Source organism: Otolemur garnettii, unplaced genomic scaffold (genome assembly GCF_000181295.1).
Source record: "Otolemur garnettii isolate 467f Iridium unplaced genomic scaffold, OtoGar3 scaffold00077, whole genome shotgun sequence".
NCBI classification, from domain to species: domain Eukaryota; kingdom Metazoa; phylum Chordata; class Mammalia; order Primates; family Galagidae; genus Otolemur; species Otolemur garnettii.
The window spans coordinates 6,059,825-6,075,500 of NW_003852472.1; the positions used below are offsets into that span (position 1 = coordinate 6,059,825).

The window sequence follows — 15,676 nt, forward strand, 5'->3', positions numbered from 1 at the left end:
TGAATGAATTGGCAACTCTGTCATTTGAAGAAGTAAGAATAAGCTGGGCATGGTGGCGCATGCCTGTAACCTAGCACTCTGGGAGGATGAGGCAGGTGTATTGCTTCAGGTCAGGAGTTCAAGACCAGCCTGAGCAATAATAAGACCCTGTCTGTACTGAAAATAGTAAAATTAGCCAGGCTTGGTAGTAAACACCTATAGTCCCAGCAACTTGGGAGAATGATGCAAGAGGATCGCTTGAACCAAGGAGTCTGAGGTTGCTGTGACCTATGACTCCGTGGAACTCTACGCAGGTCAACAGAGTAATACTCTGTCTCAAAAAGAAAGAAAGAAAGAAAGAAAGAAAGAAAACCCTTTCATTGTTCAGTGGAAGTATTTGCCTAAACATGGGTGTATGGTATTATTTCTAATGTGTTTGACACCAAAAGAACTTTTGTTTCTACCTTTTAAAAAAAATCTTTTCTTAGTTTTCAGGTCTGTTTGACTCATGGCTTTTTCTAGATTCTGTGGTCATTTTTTCTGTATGGTACAGACAGAGTTTACCTGAGGTTTCCATGCAAGAAAAATGGGAGCCCTCTCTTCTTATTAGAAATTGACTGAGCAAGTACTGATAGTTAAGATCAACTTGATCACTGATGAAGGCTTTTGTTAATTATTCAATGATAGGAAATCATTATCTGCCTATTTTCCTAGGCCTTTACCTCTTAGTGACTATGTCTTCTACAAAATGAGAAAGTTATATACAGCTGTGAAAGACTAACATACTTTAAACAATGTGAAACTTGTTTCTAAGCATTTATTCCATTTTCATAGCATGTAGCATTATGTTTTTGCTGTGGTTTTAGGGTGTTTGTGTAGTTTTTGTCTTGCAATACCAGGTATTGCAGCTGTATTTAGATAAAGACTTAGATTAAAGAGAGACATGACAGAGACTCTTTTCTGGGCCTTTTGGATAGCAAGACCTCAGGGATACATGATGCTTTTCATGAGCATCAGCCAAACTCTGACTTCTTCTCTGCTGCTGCTAACTTCTATTACCTGTACTTTGCTGGTGAGTGAAGTATTGGTAACTAGAGTTTGTGTCCCACCGAACATAAGACCATAGTCAGAATCTTGGCTTATAGGAGTGGACAAGAGAAACCTCTTTATTTAATAGATATTACTTCTGTTCAAATTTTCCAGCTAGGACTGAAGGGAGCTGGCAAGTAGTCAAGAAAAATGTGATGCAGAGGGAGTAAGAGGGAAGGAAGTGTCAATGCCATGGACATTTGCAAAGTAGATTAGAAGAGGATTTTTCTATACAGTTTTCTGCCTGGTCTAGAAATCACAGTGCTACACATCTTTTTCTGTTGGGGGAAACAAAATGGTGAATACTATGGGTTGGCAAACGTGAATAGCCTCTGATCTGAGATTCTGTCTGCTTTCTAGCAAATGTTGAAACAAATTCCAGTGGACCTTTAACATGTGAAGATCCAGTGTCTATGTTCCTTGGTGTGTCTATGCTTGTGTTGTGGGGCTGGGGGGTTACATGGCAGGGTGCTTAAATGCTTTGTTGCATTATGTTAATTCCTCGGCAGTGCAATCAAATTCATGTCGTAATTAAAGCTGTCAGTTGGAAGGCAAGCCAATCGCCACAAAAACACAGCATAACAAATGAAGTGAGATGATTCTGCGTGTAGCTATACAATGCTTCGCCAGGCATGAAATTAAATAAGTAATTTGATGTTGACATCAGAAATTGAAATGATACCCACTGTTCCCTCATTCAGTCAGACCTGCATAAACAATAGCCAGAACAAATATGCACAACAAAGCCCTCTTCTCCACCCAGCTCCCTGAGTAATGTACAATATATATGCTAAATGAGCATAACAGAGCTTTCTGAGACCTGAAGGATGTAATTTTGTTTGGCATACAATAAGATGATATATACATGTGGGTAAGAAAGTAGGTTTGGAGGAGTACTACTTCTAGGATAAAATGAAAAAAATAAATCCCATGGTTTCTCTGAGTGATTCATCCTAAAAAGTTTACTTCCCAAGGACATGAGTTTGTGCTGATAGAGACCTAAGTTGGCTTTGGCCTTCTCCTGTTCGAGGGAGCGCTGTGATGCTGTCAAATGGCGAATCACTGCTATGAGAACTTATCTCCACAACTACTGTGGATCTTGTGGGATTAAGAGTACAGTAGTGTTTTTAAACCACATCTAGTGTGTTCACACATCTAGTTTACCTTAGAGGTAGAGCTTGTCTGAAATACTAAAATGAAGAATGTTCTGCTTTAGGAACTGCATTTAAGAATTTCCTGAAGCATACTTCTTATTTCATGTAGATATAGTTACAGCAATATGTTACCTTCTCAAAGACCTTTAACGTCATGAAGAATCCCATCTATTGTATTTCTGGAAATCCCATCTACTAAGCCTTCCCCCATATATAATTTATTTACACATTAATTCAACAAATATTTATTGAATGCATCCTGTGCATAAGGCATTTTGCTAAGCTCTGAGGAATCAGCGATGCATAAGCCAGAGTGTTAATGCTACCTGTAGTTTCCAGAGTATCAGACAGGACATGTAGATGGAAGAGCTGGAAGTGAGTAGAGTTAACTATTTGCATCAGGGCAGAGGTCATTGTGCTCAGGGAAGGTGTAATGGCCAACCCATGCTCATCAGGGAAATGGTTTTGCTGGTGCAAGGATGCTTAGCTAAGACCTGGAGACTGACTCAGCATTAGATCTATCTTCATTTTAAGCTTTTTGGGTCCTCTCAATCACAAAGAGAATGCTAAAAATTAAAAAAAAAAAAAAGAATCTCAGACAAGTATAAAACATCTGTTCTCTTTTTGGTTACTTTTCCTAAATAAATGATGTCCTCCATTCCTCACAGAATTACTATTGTTAAATTCCCTGTGTGTCAGAACTGTAGCAACCTAAATTGATAACTCTTGTGACTAAACCCTTCAGAAAATGGTGCTTTCACTGCTTCCCTTTGCCCACACTTTCTTTGCATTTTAGTCTTCTAATTACGTTTACAAAATGTCTCATTTTTAAAAAACACTGTGTGTGTTGTGTGTACTAACTGGTGCCTTTAGGGAATAAACTGGCAAGTAGGTCATGCACTGGAAAAGTCATCCAAACCCATTGGGCTTTTTATTTTCAAGTCAGTCTGGGCTTTTTCCTCTTGCCTGCCCCTTTGTGGCCACAAAACTGAGTAGCTTGAGACCAGGGCATTGAATGTCAGCAAGTCAGGGAGGCAAGCTGATGCATGCCTGTTTAGTCTCAGTGCAGGGCGAAATGCCATCATTAATTCATTAGCCAGCTGCCTGTCAAATAAATTGGCAATTACATCCACCGCAGAAGCTTGGAATTCAGTAAACAGCACGTTAGCATCTCTGAGTTGTTGAGAGATGTAAAGGGGAAAATTAAGCAACACGATGTTTGTATCAGTAGCAGATGACAAGGAGCAGCATACACTGGTGATGTGATGTAGTGATGAAAAGCCTGCAAAGGGCTGGTAATGAGCTGTGTGGATTGGAACGTGTTAAAAACCATTGCTGATTTTCTACTTTGTCTTTATGCTTTATTGCAGAGTTCAGCTCCTTCCAGCTTGGGAACAGGCTACTTCGTAAGTCTCTCAACTTCCCCATATCTGCCTTGCATTGGCATTGCTTTACTTCTGTAGTGAATACTCATTGGGATGTGAAAAAAATACAAGAAATTCCCTCTCAATCCTAAAGAGCAGACTGATTTCCATCCTTTATTAAGAATTGTTTTATTTGTAAAATCTGTAAAATGCATAGCCCTAGGTATCATTGGTCAGTTGGAGATGTATACCTGTTTCCCAGTACTTAGGACATTTGCTCCTTTCCTGGAAGTATAAAGAGCTGATACAGAGAAACCTGATTGGCTTCTGCCATCTTTTCTACATAATTGCTTTTTTGGTGAGAAGTGTCATGGTGGAGAATGGAATTCAGATAATGCAAAGATACTTACTAATTTTCAGGATTTCTTGCAGAACTTCTCTGCATATACAACAAGTAGTTCATTTTTAAGAAAAAAATGAGGAATGGTGTTTTAATGGATGTTTTCCTTCACAGTCTAGGTAGGTGGCCTTTAGGTTTTTTCTGTTTTGTTTTGTTTAGCAATAATTGCATGCCTCATTTTAGCAAAAACATATATATTATGTTATTTCTTTTTTTTTATTATTATGTTATTTCTTAACCTTATTCTCTGTCCTTCGAGAAAGGTAGGGCTAGGGTGACATACTTCAGGGATTATCATAATATTGTGATACTCATGAATTTATAATTTATTTGTGGAGATTGTCACTTTGTTATATTCACTTACACCAAAATTGCCCTTTTTGGATTTAATAATCCTTTTCACATAAAAATGGGAAAGAATTATAAATAAGCATTATGTATACATTATGATGACATGCCAAGGTAGAAGTTTATTATGATACGTAAAGGAACCTGATTGGTATTCTGAGTGAAGAACACTGAAACTGTAGTGTTTGCCTCCTTAACATTTTCTGAGAAAACAATGAAATCATGTAAATGAAATAAAGTGAAAATAATTGCTGATTGTTTAATTGCCTCTAACTTTTCTCCTCAATATGTTAATTTTGCTGGTTTTCTCCTGCCCACATATTTCTCTCAATACATTTATATTAAATGTATGAAAACCAGAATCATTCCATTGAATAATGAATCTCTTTCAAGCTTGTCAGAAGTGACTTTTTCTAGATACTGATTTTTCTTGTCTTAGTTTATAGTATTAAGAGAAAAAGGATAAAGAAAAATTTGGTACCTGCTCAGTGCAGTTAGCACACTTATCCTTGCTTCTACTTACTGTGGCTGAATATTCATGCTGATAGAAACAAGCAGGATATATTCAATATCCTGCTTTAGCAGCCGAAATAACAGACGTGGTCCCATCTGCCATCTTTTCACACCAGGCTGGATGTGGGTTGAAATGCTGGAAGTAAAATCTGGAGAGTGCTGATGTCTATTCTCTGTCCAAAAACTAAATTCTCCTTTTTTGCTTTCTTTAGCAAAAGCAAGGCCAAAGCCACAACCTTTACTTTGATCACTTCTACACTGAACATTTTAGTATCTTTTTTATTGTATGATCACCCAGAAAAAGAAAGTCGTGTTTAGAAATACTGAGATTTTCATTATTTTTTTTTTACTCTTTTTTCTCTAGTTCCCGGAATGGTTTTTATTCTCTAGTAATATATTATAATGAGTAAAGAGTCTTTAATTATGCATTTAAAATACTTTTACACAATACTGGATTAGTATAAAGGTTTTTCCTTATTTTGTTAAAATTACTTATAGGTTTACTTTGCTTATGTAAAAGTAAGATTATATAAATATCTGTGGTATTATTAGCTTACACAAAGAAGATATGTACCAGATGTATGTTCACCTATCAAATATGATAAAAATTTCCTACTTAGAATGTGTTTCCAATAATGTGACTGTTATGTTATCAAAGTACAAATCCGTACTTTGTTGCCAAGTCCACATTAAAAGTATCTTCTATTTCCATTATTATTCCAACAGTATCACATGTAATGCTTAATTTCAGTACTAACATCAGAATTGGTGAGTTTCACACTTTTAAGTGGAAATGACATGTTCACAGCTTATATACAGTGTTAGTTCTTTGCTAACATGCTGTGCTTTGTGATCTGTAATGTTATAATAGTTTTTTACTTATGTAAGTAAAGAATACTCAGTGTCAGGTAAGTTGAATGGTGATTTTTAGACTCTATCGGTAATCCTCTTTAGCACCTCTTTGGAATGTGAACAGAGGTAGATCACCTGTAGAGTCAATGACCTACTAATGCAATTGAACCTTAATGCAAATTCCAGTACAAGAGAACCGAAGGCATACACCTATTGAGTTTAACAAACTGGAACTGTTCCCATGGCCCAACATTACTCTAACTTCAGGATCTTCCTTAATTTAGATTTTATACTCCTGGAGCTTTTAGTGAACCAAGGTATAATGCTTTCCAGTGTGTGTGCTACTAAAACAGACACAAACCTGAGTATATGCATTTACACATGCATATTTGTACACACACACAGATCCCTTTAGCTGTAGCCAGTATATTTTACCTTTACGGTTCTTTTAATTCATCAGTAATGATATGTTAAAGGGTGTAAAAGAGAAGGCTTTGTTTTTGATCTGGTTGTATTTGTTTTTATCTTCTTGGTTTGTGTTCCAAAGATATCTGCCTGAGTCTGTCACTTTTTCAATCCATTTAAAAGTGAAAGATTTGAGAAATGAGAACAGCAGCTAAAATCAGTATTTACATAAGCATATTGCAAAGAATTCTTAAAGTAGACAAAATAGAGAAGGATTGGAACAAACTTTCCACATTTGGGGGAGGTTTTGAATGATGTGGGTGTTATACACACAGAAAGACACATATATATTCATTGCATACTCATGCTCAGCTCGTTTTCTAAATATAAATGAAAGTATAGACTAGTTGGAATTGATTTGCTTTTTTTTGGCAAGAAAAGTAAAATTTGTTGGAGTATATGTAGGATTTTCTTTCTTCTTTTAAAAACCATTGCGGTGAACACATTTTCTTTTTAATTTAAGTGTTTTAAGCTATATTCTCTCTCTTTCCTAATCGGTACTTATTAGAGTTGCGAATTTTAAATGAGATAAGATATTTAAGCACATAGAACAGTACCATATAATATCAAACAATATTTCCTTCTATTCACATTATGGCATATAATGGAGTAAGCTTAGTCTCATTAAATGGCTATCTAATGTTATTAGTGATAAAAACTAATGATACAAAAATAGGTTTTGTAATTTTACCTGTTATTCTTGCTATATTCTTCTTGTACCTTTCTCAGGAACGTAGCATTTTGTGTTTGGTCAGACATATGCCAACCCACTCTGTGTGTGAACATAAAATACTCATCCTGGGTGATCCTATATGATCACATATTGGAATGTCCACAAATTATACTTGTTCCCTTTCATTTATTTATTAACGTTACTTGTGTGTTTTTCTCCCTTAGAGACATTTGAAGCACTTGAGACTTTTAAAGACTGCTTAATAGTTCTCTGGGTTGGGTTGGAAAGTTAAACAAGATCTGTTGAATATATTCAAATTTTATGAGTTTGTATTATGTTTGTTCTTCTCTGACACCAGGTAAAAAAAGCAGATACCCTAACATGCATGAATGAAATCGTTGAAGGCAGTGGAGTAAAAAGACCAGTGGAAACATCTTTTGCTGGCCCAGGTCTAATGTATCATTACAGGAAAGATCTGGACTCTTTTTTTTTATTTATTTTTTATTTTTATTTTTGCAGTTTTTGTCTGGCCTGCCACCTCCAGCATATGGGGCTGGCGCCCTACTCCTTTGAGCTACAGGCACCTCCCTGGACTCATTTTTTACAAGCATTTTACTCAATGAAGAGTTGGGAGCCACCAGTGGGGGAACTTATCAGCCAGGCTAAACTTGATCCCTGGTGTAGGGGACGTAAAGCCTTGCCTTTAGTCAAGTGATTCAAATAATTTTCAGTCTACTTCCAGGTTTGAATCTAAGTGTCTTAGTACTATAGCCTCAAATAACTTGGATCCTGCTTTCATAAACTCCAGTGATTTCACTTAAGGATTCTTAACTAATAATTTTCATCCTCCTCACTTGGATTACATATAGTAATTGACATACTTTAAAGTTATCAAAGAAACTAAATCACTTCTACCTAGGGATTAAAACTACCACATTATATAATAAAGGAAAACTGTCTAGTGTTACACATCTTAAAATGAGATTTATGTAATTACTGTTTTCCTGTGCAGTTGAATTACTTAAGTTGTATTGATAGTGCTGGAAACAGATAGGTGAAAATTGTGACCTGTGGCTTTCTGTCCAGAATTATAAAGACAATAAAGGGAATAGTCTTTTGCCCTTTCTAAGTTATTGACTGTAAACCCTTGAAATAATCTCCTGTTTTGCTTTGCTATAATTTGTACTGAATTCCAAAACTGATTTGTGATTTTTTTTGTTTAATTATAGCTGCTTCTTGTTACTAGGTGCATTTTGTTATTTTTTGAGACAGTCTCACTCTGTCACCCTGCGTAGAGTGCCATGTCATCATCATAGCTTACAGAAACCTCTAAACTCATGGGCTCAAGTGATCCTCTTTCATTAGCCTCTCAAACAGCTGGGTCTACAGTGTGTACTATCACACTCACTTAGTTTTTCCATTTTTGGTGGAGACGGGGTCTCACTCTTGCTCAGGCTTGTCTGGAACTCCTGAGTTTAAGCAGTCCTCCCATCTGGGCCTGCCAGACTGCTAGGATTACAGGCATGAGGCACCATGACCCTGGCCAGAACGAGTGGCTTTATAAATGCCCTAGAAAACAAACAAAACCCCACAATTGTTTTTAAAAATTGAGTTTTTATTTTAATAGATACTTCTGACTTTTTGTCTTAATAAGCCAGTTCTGTGTCAGGCACTGTTGTAAGTGATAGGTTAGAGAATTAAAAAGCCATGGCTTTCTTCTCTCAAGGAATTTACACTTAACTCAACTTCTTCCCTTTGTGATGCCTTTAAATTTTTCTGATGCATTGTATGTACATACGTATTCATTGGAGAGTGTATTCTTTTATTTAAACATTCAAAGTAATAGTTTTGATCAGTGTGCAGGAAAACTGATATTATCAAGGAAGATGAAAATTTAGTAGCCAAGTTTCAATAAAAATTTGTATAATTTTGGGCTGAGGTTGAAACTTGAGTTTTTTAAATTTAATAAGCCCAGAGTATGATGGCCCTCTACTGTTCTAACTTGTGTAACTATAAGATTTCTCTTTCACGATTTCCTGATTGTTTTATAAATATATATATAATAACTCGTTTAAATGGGAATCCTATAGGCTGATTCTTAGATTTAGCAGTGGCTAGATTGGATCAAATTGGATTTAGGTTTGGTTTTTGGCAAGAATGCTTCATAGACACTGTTGTGTGCTTCAGTTGGGAGTCACAGGATAATATCAGTTCTTTGTATTTACTGATGTTAACAGCCAGTGACTAGACCCTTGGTTCTGGGAGCTGCAAAATTCCATCATTCAGTAAAAAGAAACATCTACATCAAATGCACATATTTGATTACCTCTAGGTACAGTTGACACCATGAATTTAAACAGGATTTTAGCTCTCCAAAGAACCCAATTATTTATAAGAGTTCTATCAGTTTTAGTCTCAGAAGGGCAGGTCTGTCAACATGGTCTTGATTGCAGTCCTATCCCAAGAAGAAGAAATAGTCCTCTTTTTTGTTGTTGGGGTTTCTTTTTTTTCTTTTCTTCTTCTTCTTCTTTTTTTTTTTTTTGGAGACAGAGTCTTACTCTATTGCTCTGGGTAGAGTGTCATGGCATCGCAGTTGACAGGAATGTCAAACTCTTGGGCTCAAGCCATCTTCTTGCCTCAGTGTCCAAGTAGCTGGGAATACAGGATTGCATCACAGTGCCCAGCTAATTTTTCTATTTTTAGTAGATACCAGGTCTTCTTCTTGCTCAGACTGGTCTTGAACTCCTGACTTCAAGCAATACACCTGCCTTGGCCTCCCAGAGTTCTAGGATTACATGTGTGAGCCACTGTGCCTGGTAGAAGAAATAGTTTTCCTTATCTTCTAGTACATGCTGGTGATGTTTTGAGAGGATTTTGCAAGTTAATTGTTCACTTATCACATGTGAAAATACTTATATTTAAGATAGATCAGACTGAGAATTTTTAGCACTTTTCCTCAAATAAGACTCTAACATTTTATATGCATTAGTAACTAACTCTCACTAAATGAATTATTGGCCATTATTTACTTATTGATAAGTATCTGCATTGTAATAGACTCCATCCCATGGCATAGATAAATTCTCTAATTTCAAGGGCCTTAAGCCAAAAACATTATTTTATTTTCCATTTCTAATTCTTACTCTTTTTGTTAAGGTTTTGATCTGTTAACATGTTAATTTTGAGTATAGGATCAGTGAGCTGGAGCAACCATACTCCAATTAAAAGAACAATGTAAGTTAAATTTTGGTGAGCATTTAGTTAATTTATACATTTATACCATTTTCACAATGAGACAACCTTTCTAGCCCATCCTGTAGATACTGTCTGCTGCCTGCATATCATCTTTAGCTTCAACTTTTTCATTCAGTACAAGAGAACTGTGAGAAATTTGGTGAAGGATAATCAAGCAAAAAAGGATTGTTGCAACCAATAGTTTTAACTTTTGTTATTTCAGTGTTTATGTGAAGGAGTAGGGTATTTTTGAACGTTTGCTGTCTACAGGAGTCTCTCTTATTGTGGTTATAAACTGTAGTTAAGGAGAAGAGATGAAACTTAGGTACTTTGGGGTCTGTCTGTCTGTCCTCCCTTCCTCCAATCTCATCCCTCAGATTTGGAGAATAAAAATCATTTTGGTGAAAAAAGATGGAAGGAGTCACTGGACAGGAGAATTGCTAAAGGCTCTTCAGTTCTAATATTTCAGAATTCGGAATCATACCTATCATACAGCTAAAAATCTGGCAAGTGGGACCAGTACTTTTTACGGGTTTTACTTCCTCTCTTGGCTGTCCTAGCTACAGGTACTCAGTACTGCTTAATAAACACTGCTCTTGGGTGTTCGTGAGGAAAGAAGTCTAAATTTCAATTGAGTGGCCAATTAATTCTTCCTTTCTTTGAAATTGATGTATTTTACTAGTCATATTAATAATGCAATATTAATGGCATTTTAATTTGCATCATTCAGTTGGCAGTTGGCTTATCCTGTTCTATAGCTAGCCAATCTAACGGATCATAGAGATGCTGCAGTGTTACTGACTATTCCAGGGGAAGTGGACAAGCAACTGCCATGAAATTCAAAAAATAATGTCATTTTTATTTTCTTATCTTTTTTCTGAAACTGGCTTTAAGGAAGTTTGTCTTATGCTTATTGGAGATTTCCAAATTACAGAAACATTGCTTTAGTTGATATGAGCCCATGGCAGTGTCAAACCTGGAGGTTTATTCCAACTAACCATGCAGCCTTTATTTTGATAGATTTAACTGGCCTAGAGTTTTATTGAGTATCAATCAGAACCTTTCCAATCAAAGGACTCATTCCTTTGTTTAACTACTTAAAAAAATCTATTTTTCTTGAAATTGTAGATTACATGCCCCATAATACATTGCATAAGAAACTTATAGCTTGGTGAAACACCAAGAGTATCATTTCAAAAGAGGTTAAAAAACACAACTGGGGCTTGTTAAACAGCAAAAGTGCTATTTTAACTCCAAGCGTCACATTTTCCTATAGTCAGCTCTGGCAGTAAACAAGAGTTATTGGAGGCTTAGATAGTTTGAGACAGTTCACTTATCTCTCAGTACTTGACTTTGGGAGCTAAACATTTAAAATGCATTTTACTCATGTAAAAATGTTTATCCATTTAAAATAAAGTATCATTTTAAACAAAGCACCCTGGTGACAAATTGTTTAGATCTAGCATAATTAATAAACTGTAAGGTCCTCTGCATATATACTTGAAAAGACCAACATAGTTACCCAAGGATTGGCATTATAAAATAACTATTAACAACCCTTAATTTGCTTAGTAGCTTAATAAATTTTCTCCAGTTTTCCTTTAGTAATTAGCTTCACTAACAGTCATGTTAAAAGGACCTTTCTTATATTATACTTAATCTCTGCTATGAAATCTTTGGTGTCTAGTTTGCAGGATGAAAAAAATAAACAAACAAACCATTTTAGGCTCCATGGAAAACTCTTTGGTAATAAATCCAGATGCAGGAATGGTGGCTGTTTTCAAGTAGAAGCATCACCAAAGGTGATGTCTGTCCATTAGGGCTTATAAATTATAACATAATAACAGATTTGGAATGGAGTGGTGAAGCCAGATAATTGTAGTGTTTTCTATCTTAATATGCTGTTCAAAGTGGCCTCTGATTTTAAGAAGCCATTAAAAATGCAGGAAGGCGTAACAGCTGTGGTTCCTAGTATACTCCTAATATTTCATATGTTCATCACATTTCATACAGTGTTGCCAGAAGAACAAGTGATAAGTTATATGTACAGCTGGACTGCCTCAGAAAGAAATTGGAGATAATCTGAATCATGTAGATAGTGTTACAGAGACTCACCAAGAACTCACATAAGCCCATGATGTGTCATATTTCTCTTATTACTCCCAAGAGTTTTCGACTCAGCACCTGTGGCTCAAGTGGCTAAGGCGTCAGCCACATACACCTAAGGTGGCGGGTTCAAATCCAGCCCGGGCCCGCCAAACAACAATGACGTCTGCAACCAAAAAATAGCTGGGCATTGTGGCAGGCGCCTGTTGTCCCAGCTACTTGGGAGGCTGAGGCAGAAGACTCGCTTGAGCCCAGGAGTTGGAGGTTGGTATGAGCTGTGATGCCTCCGCACTCTACCCAGGGGGATAGCTTGAGGCTCTGTCAAAAAAAAAAAAAAAAAGAGTTTTCCCTTTCCGTTTTTAGCCCCCAAAGAGAATATTCACTTTTAACCTTTTGTGATAGGATCCTGTCAATAACCTACCTTTCCCTACTGTTATGGGAAATAGGCCCAACTTTGCCAAGAGAAAGTAGTGTTGTATACCATGCAGAGAAGATCATGGGAAATTAGCATTTCAATCCCAATTCCAAAGGACTTGAGAAATTTGGTTCCCTTAGAATTTTTTAAATAACATGTTTTTTTTAATAAACTTGTAGTAGAGTTAGCTCTGTGATAATAAATACTTAGTATCTCTTGGGGGAGCATTAATGACAGAGCATTCTGAGAAGAAAAAAAAGCTAGCTGTATCCAGTATGTTCTTTTAATCAGATATTAAACAGGTAAGCATCATGACCAAATGAAAGCCTTAAGCTGCATTTGTATACAGACATAATACAGTCACAAATCATTTTCATCTATATATTGCTAAATTTTCAGCTTTATTTATTTGGTAATTGAAAGAGACATGTTATTTTGGTTTTACATTGGCTTAGGGTTATAGAAGGAACTTCTGTGTCAGAAAGGACTTCAAAAATCACCTTGTCCAGCCACCAATCTGAAATATAATTTAGAAGTTAAGTATTATTTGGGTAAGCTAAAAATTAGGACTGTGATCTCTCTCACCCTGGGTATTGTCCTTCAGTTGACATACTTGAAAATCACAGCAATTTTTCTGCTATGCCACCTTGTTTTCTTCTCTTAATGATGGTGACTGTTAACAGTTAATGTGATATAGTATAAAATCTTTTTTTTCTAAAAATTCAATTGGGTTATCAGTCATAAGAAATGGACCTCTTTTTTAAAAAAATCTGTTGAAGTTCATTATGGTACCCTTAGTGTACTTGGCTTGTTATTCTGAATTATTCAGATTCTATGATCTAATATATTGTTGTCGTTCTTAGTCCACACTGGGTGGCGAAAGTCAACCAATTTTATAACCGTGTAATCCTGACACTTAAATTTCAGTGCTGCTGAATTTTACTCATTACCGTCTTTTTAATGATGCCCATCTCTATGGGGTTTGATAGATTCTGGCTGACTATTACAAATTATGTGTATTTATTTCTGTGGATGATTTTTATATAGAGCTTTAAAGGAAATTAAACATTCTTCTTCTATTTGTTTGTTTGGTTTTTTTTTAATCTGTAGATACATTTGGAGAGGGTTTTGAAACCATCTGTGGACATACTTAACATTATACTTTTCTTTGTAGCCATCCTGTCCAATTGTTTTAAAAAAGTAACTAGACATTCTCTATGGAGAAGTGTGGAACCCATTGTTCTGCTACACAATAGTAAAATAATTGACCATTAAAATATACTTACCACAGATTTAGTTGTGATGTGAATGTATTCATGGTAAGTCCCTTTGGATTATTCTAATATATGTGAATAAAAAGTATTATGTAAAATAGATAAAAGATATACTATAAGTAATAATTTTTATAATTGATATAGTATTTATATCTAAACTGATGTGCTCAAATAATTAGCAAAAGAGATAAATGAAAAACTTTCTATTATTTATAGTAGATCTGTTATATGTAGTAGTGTCATAAATATGAAAGTCTCGAATATAACATATATTTAAATTTTGAGTAGACAAGGATAAATTTATTTTCAAAATTATTGTAAATTCTGAATTGGTCAGGCTGTGAAATTTGTAACTTTTTGGTCATACTCATTCTTGTGCATTGACCGTCACATTCCATTTTCCTTATACATCAAATGAAGGATTGGATCAAGACTGTCAGACTTTCAGTGTCAGCAGATCTGTGGATATATTGTCACACACTGTTGTTCCACTGAGGAGAAATGGTGCATGTTAGGAATGGTTTGTACAACTCAAGGTGCCAATTATTCCCTGCCTAAGCACCCTTTTAGTGGTCTTGGCTGCAATCTAAAATCACTTAAGTTCTTTATCTCAGAATATTAGCAAATGAGTAAAACTTATGTAAAGCTAGCTCATTATGTAAATCTTGTAAAAGATTTATAAGCTTCTAAAGAAGAACAAACTAAAATATTTCTTAGTCTTCCTAAACTAGGAAAGTAGTTAGAGTTGTGTTTCCCTAATTGTCAAACCATACAACCTAAACTGTATCTCAGTGGTTGATTGCTAAAGTTTTGTGATGCTTTTTCAGTGTTCAAAGGCTAAGATGTTAGTACTCTTAAAGAAAAAGAAAAATCTACCTTGCATCTTTTCCTGCTATAATGTGTACATTGTATTATTTTGGACTGGATGTTTTGTTGTTAACTTTTGAACTTCATTAACCATACTTTCATTGATTTTGATTATGATATCATGTATCTTTATAATTTTCATTCCTATATATTTATTTTTATAATATATTCTTTGTTACATACTTGAACTAAGTCTTTTTTTTTTGTTATAAGCAATACGCTCATTCTTAGTTCATTTATTATTTTGAACCAATGGAATTATTTATGTATTTTTAAATTTTTTGCAATCGTCAATTTTTCAACTCCCGTCCCTATTTGGTCCTATAACATGATGAAATTGCAAACGTGAGCCTGAATAATAAAAGATCCCTGATTGCTACACATATATTATAGTTCTTTAAAAGTCAATTCAGGTCATAGTGCTGCCAATTATGTTGATTACAAGCATTTAAGCTGTCACATATAAAGCTTTTCACTTCCTAGGGTTTCAGTTTCAAATCATGAAAACTGAATGCTCTGCAGTTGTCTATGTACATAGCTCACTTTTCAGGTTTTGAAAGAAAGCTATGCCTGTTATAAATTAAGATCACTCATAATTTCAGAGCTTAGATTAAGCCAGTGTACAATTTTGGAACAGTGATACAATTTCACTATAAAATCTTAAAATGCTCATGTGTACATATATGTAGGTAAGTGACTGTCAAAACCATATCTTTTTTCTAATTTTTGGATATAGTGCACATCTCCAAATCCTTAAATTTGGTTATCAAAGCATCCTTTGGTGACTGATAGTTTGTGAAAGTGGAACATTTTCAGAAAGATAAAAGATTGTAAGTGCCCATTGACCCATGAATGGATCAATAAATTGTGGTATATGTACACCATGGAATACTATGCAGCCATAAAGAAAGATGGAGACTTTACCTCCTTCATGTTTACATGG

General features: G+C 35.3%; 1 protein-coding gene across 3 annotated transcripts in view; it reads left to right on the top strand.

Annotated features, from left to right (window-relative positions):
• AUTS2 (AUTS2, activator of transcription and developmental regulator) overlaps nucleotides 1-15,676 on the top strand; it is a 1,212,799-nt gene that overhangs the window by 546,684 nt on the left and 650,439 nt on the right. For all 3 annotated transcript variants that reach the window (XM_003794208.3, XM_003794209.2, XM_023515688.1), the window contains exon 4: nucleotides 3,593-3,628. In XM_003794208.3, the coding sequence (XP_003794256.1) occupies nucleotides 3,593-3,628 (36 nt within the window). The remainder of the gene's footprint in view (nucleotides 1-3,592; nucleotides 3,629-15,676) is intronic.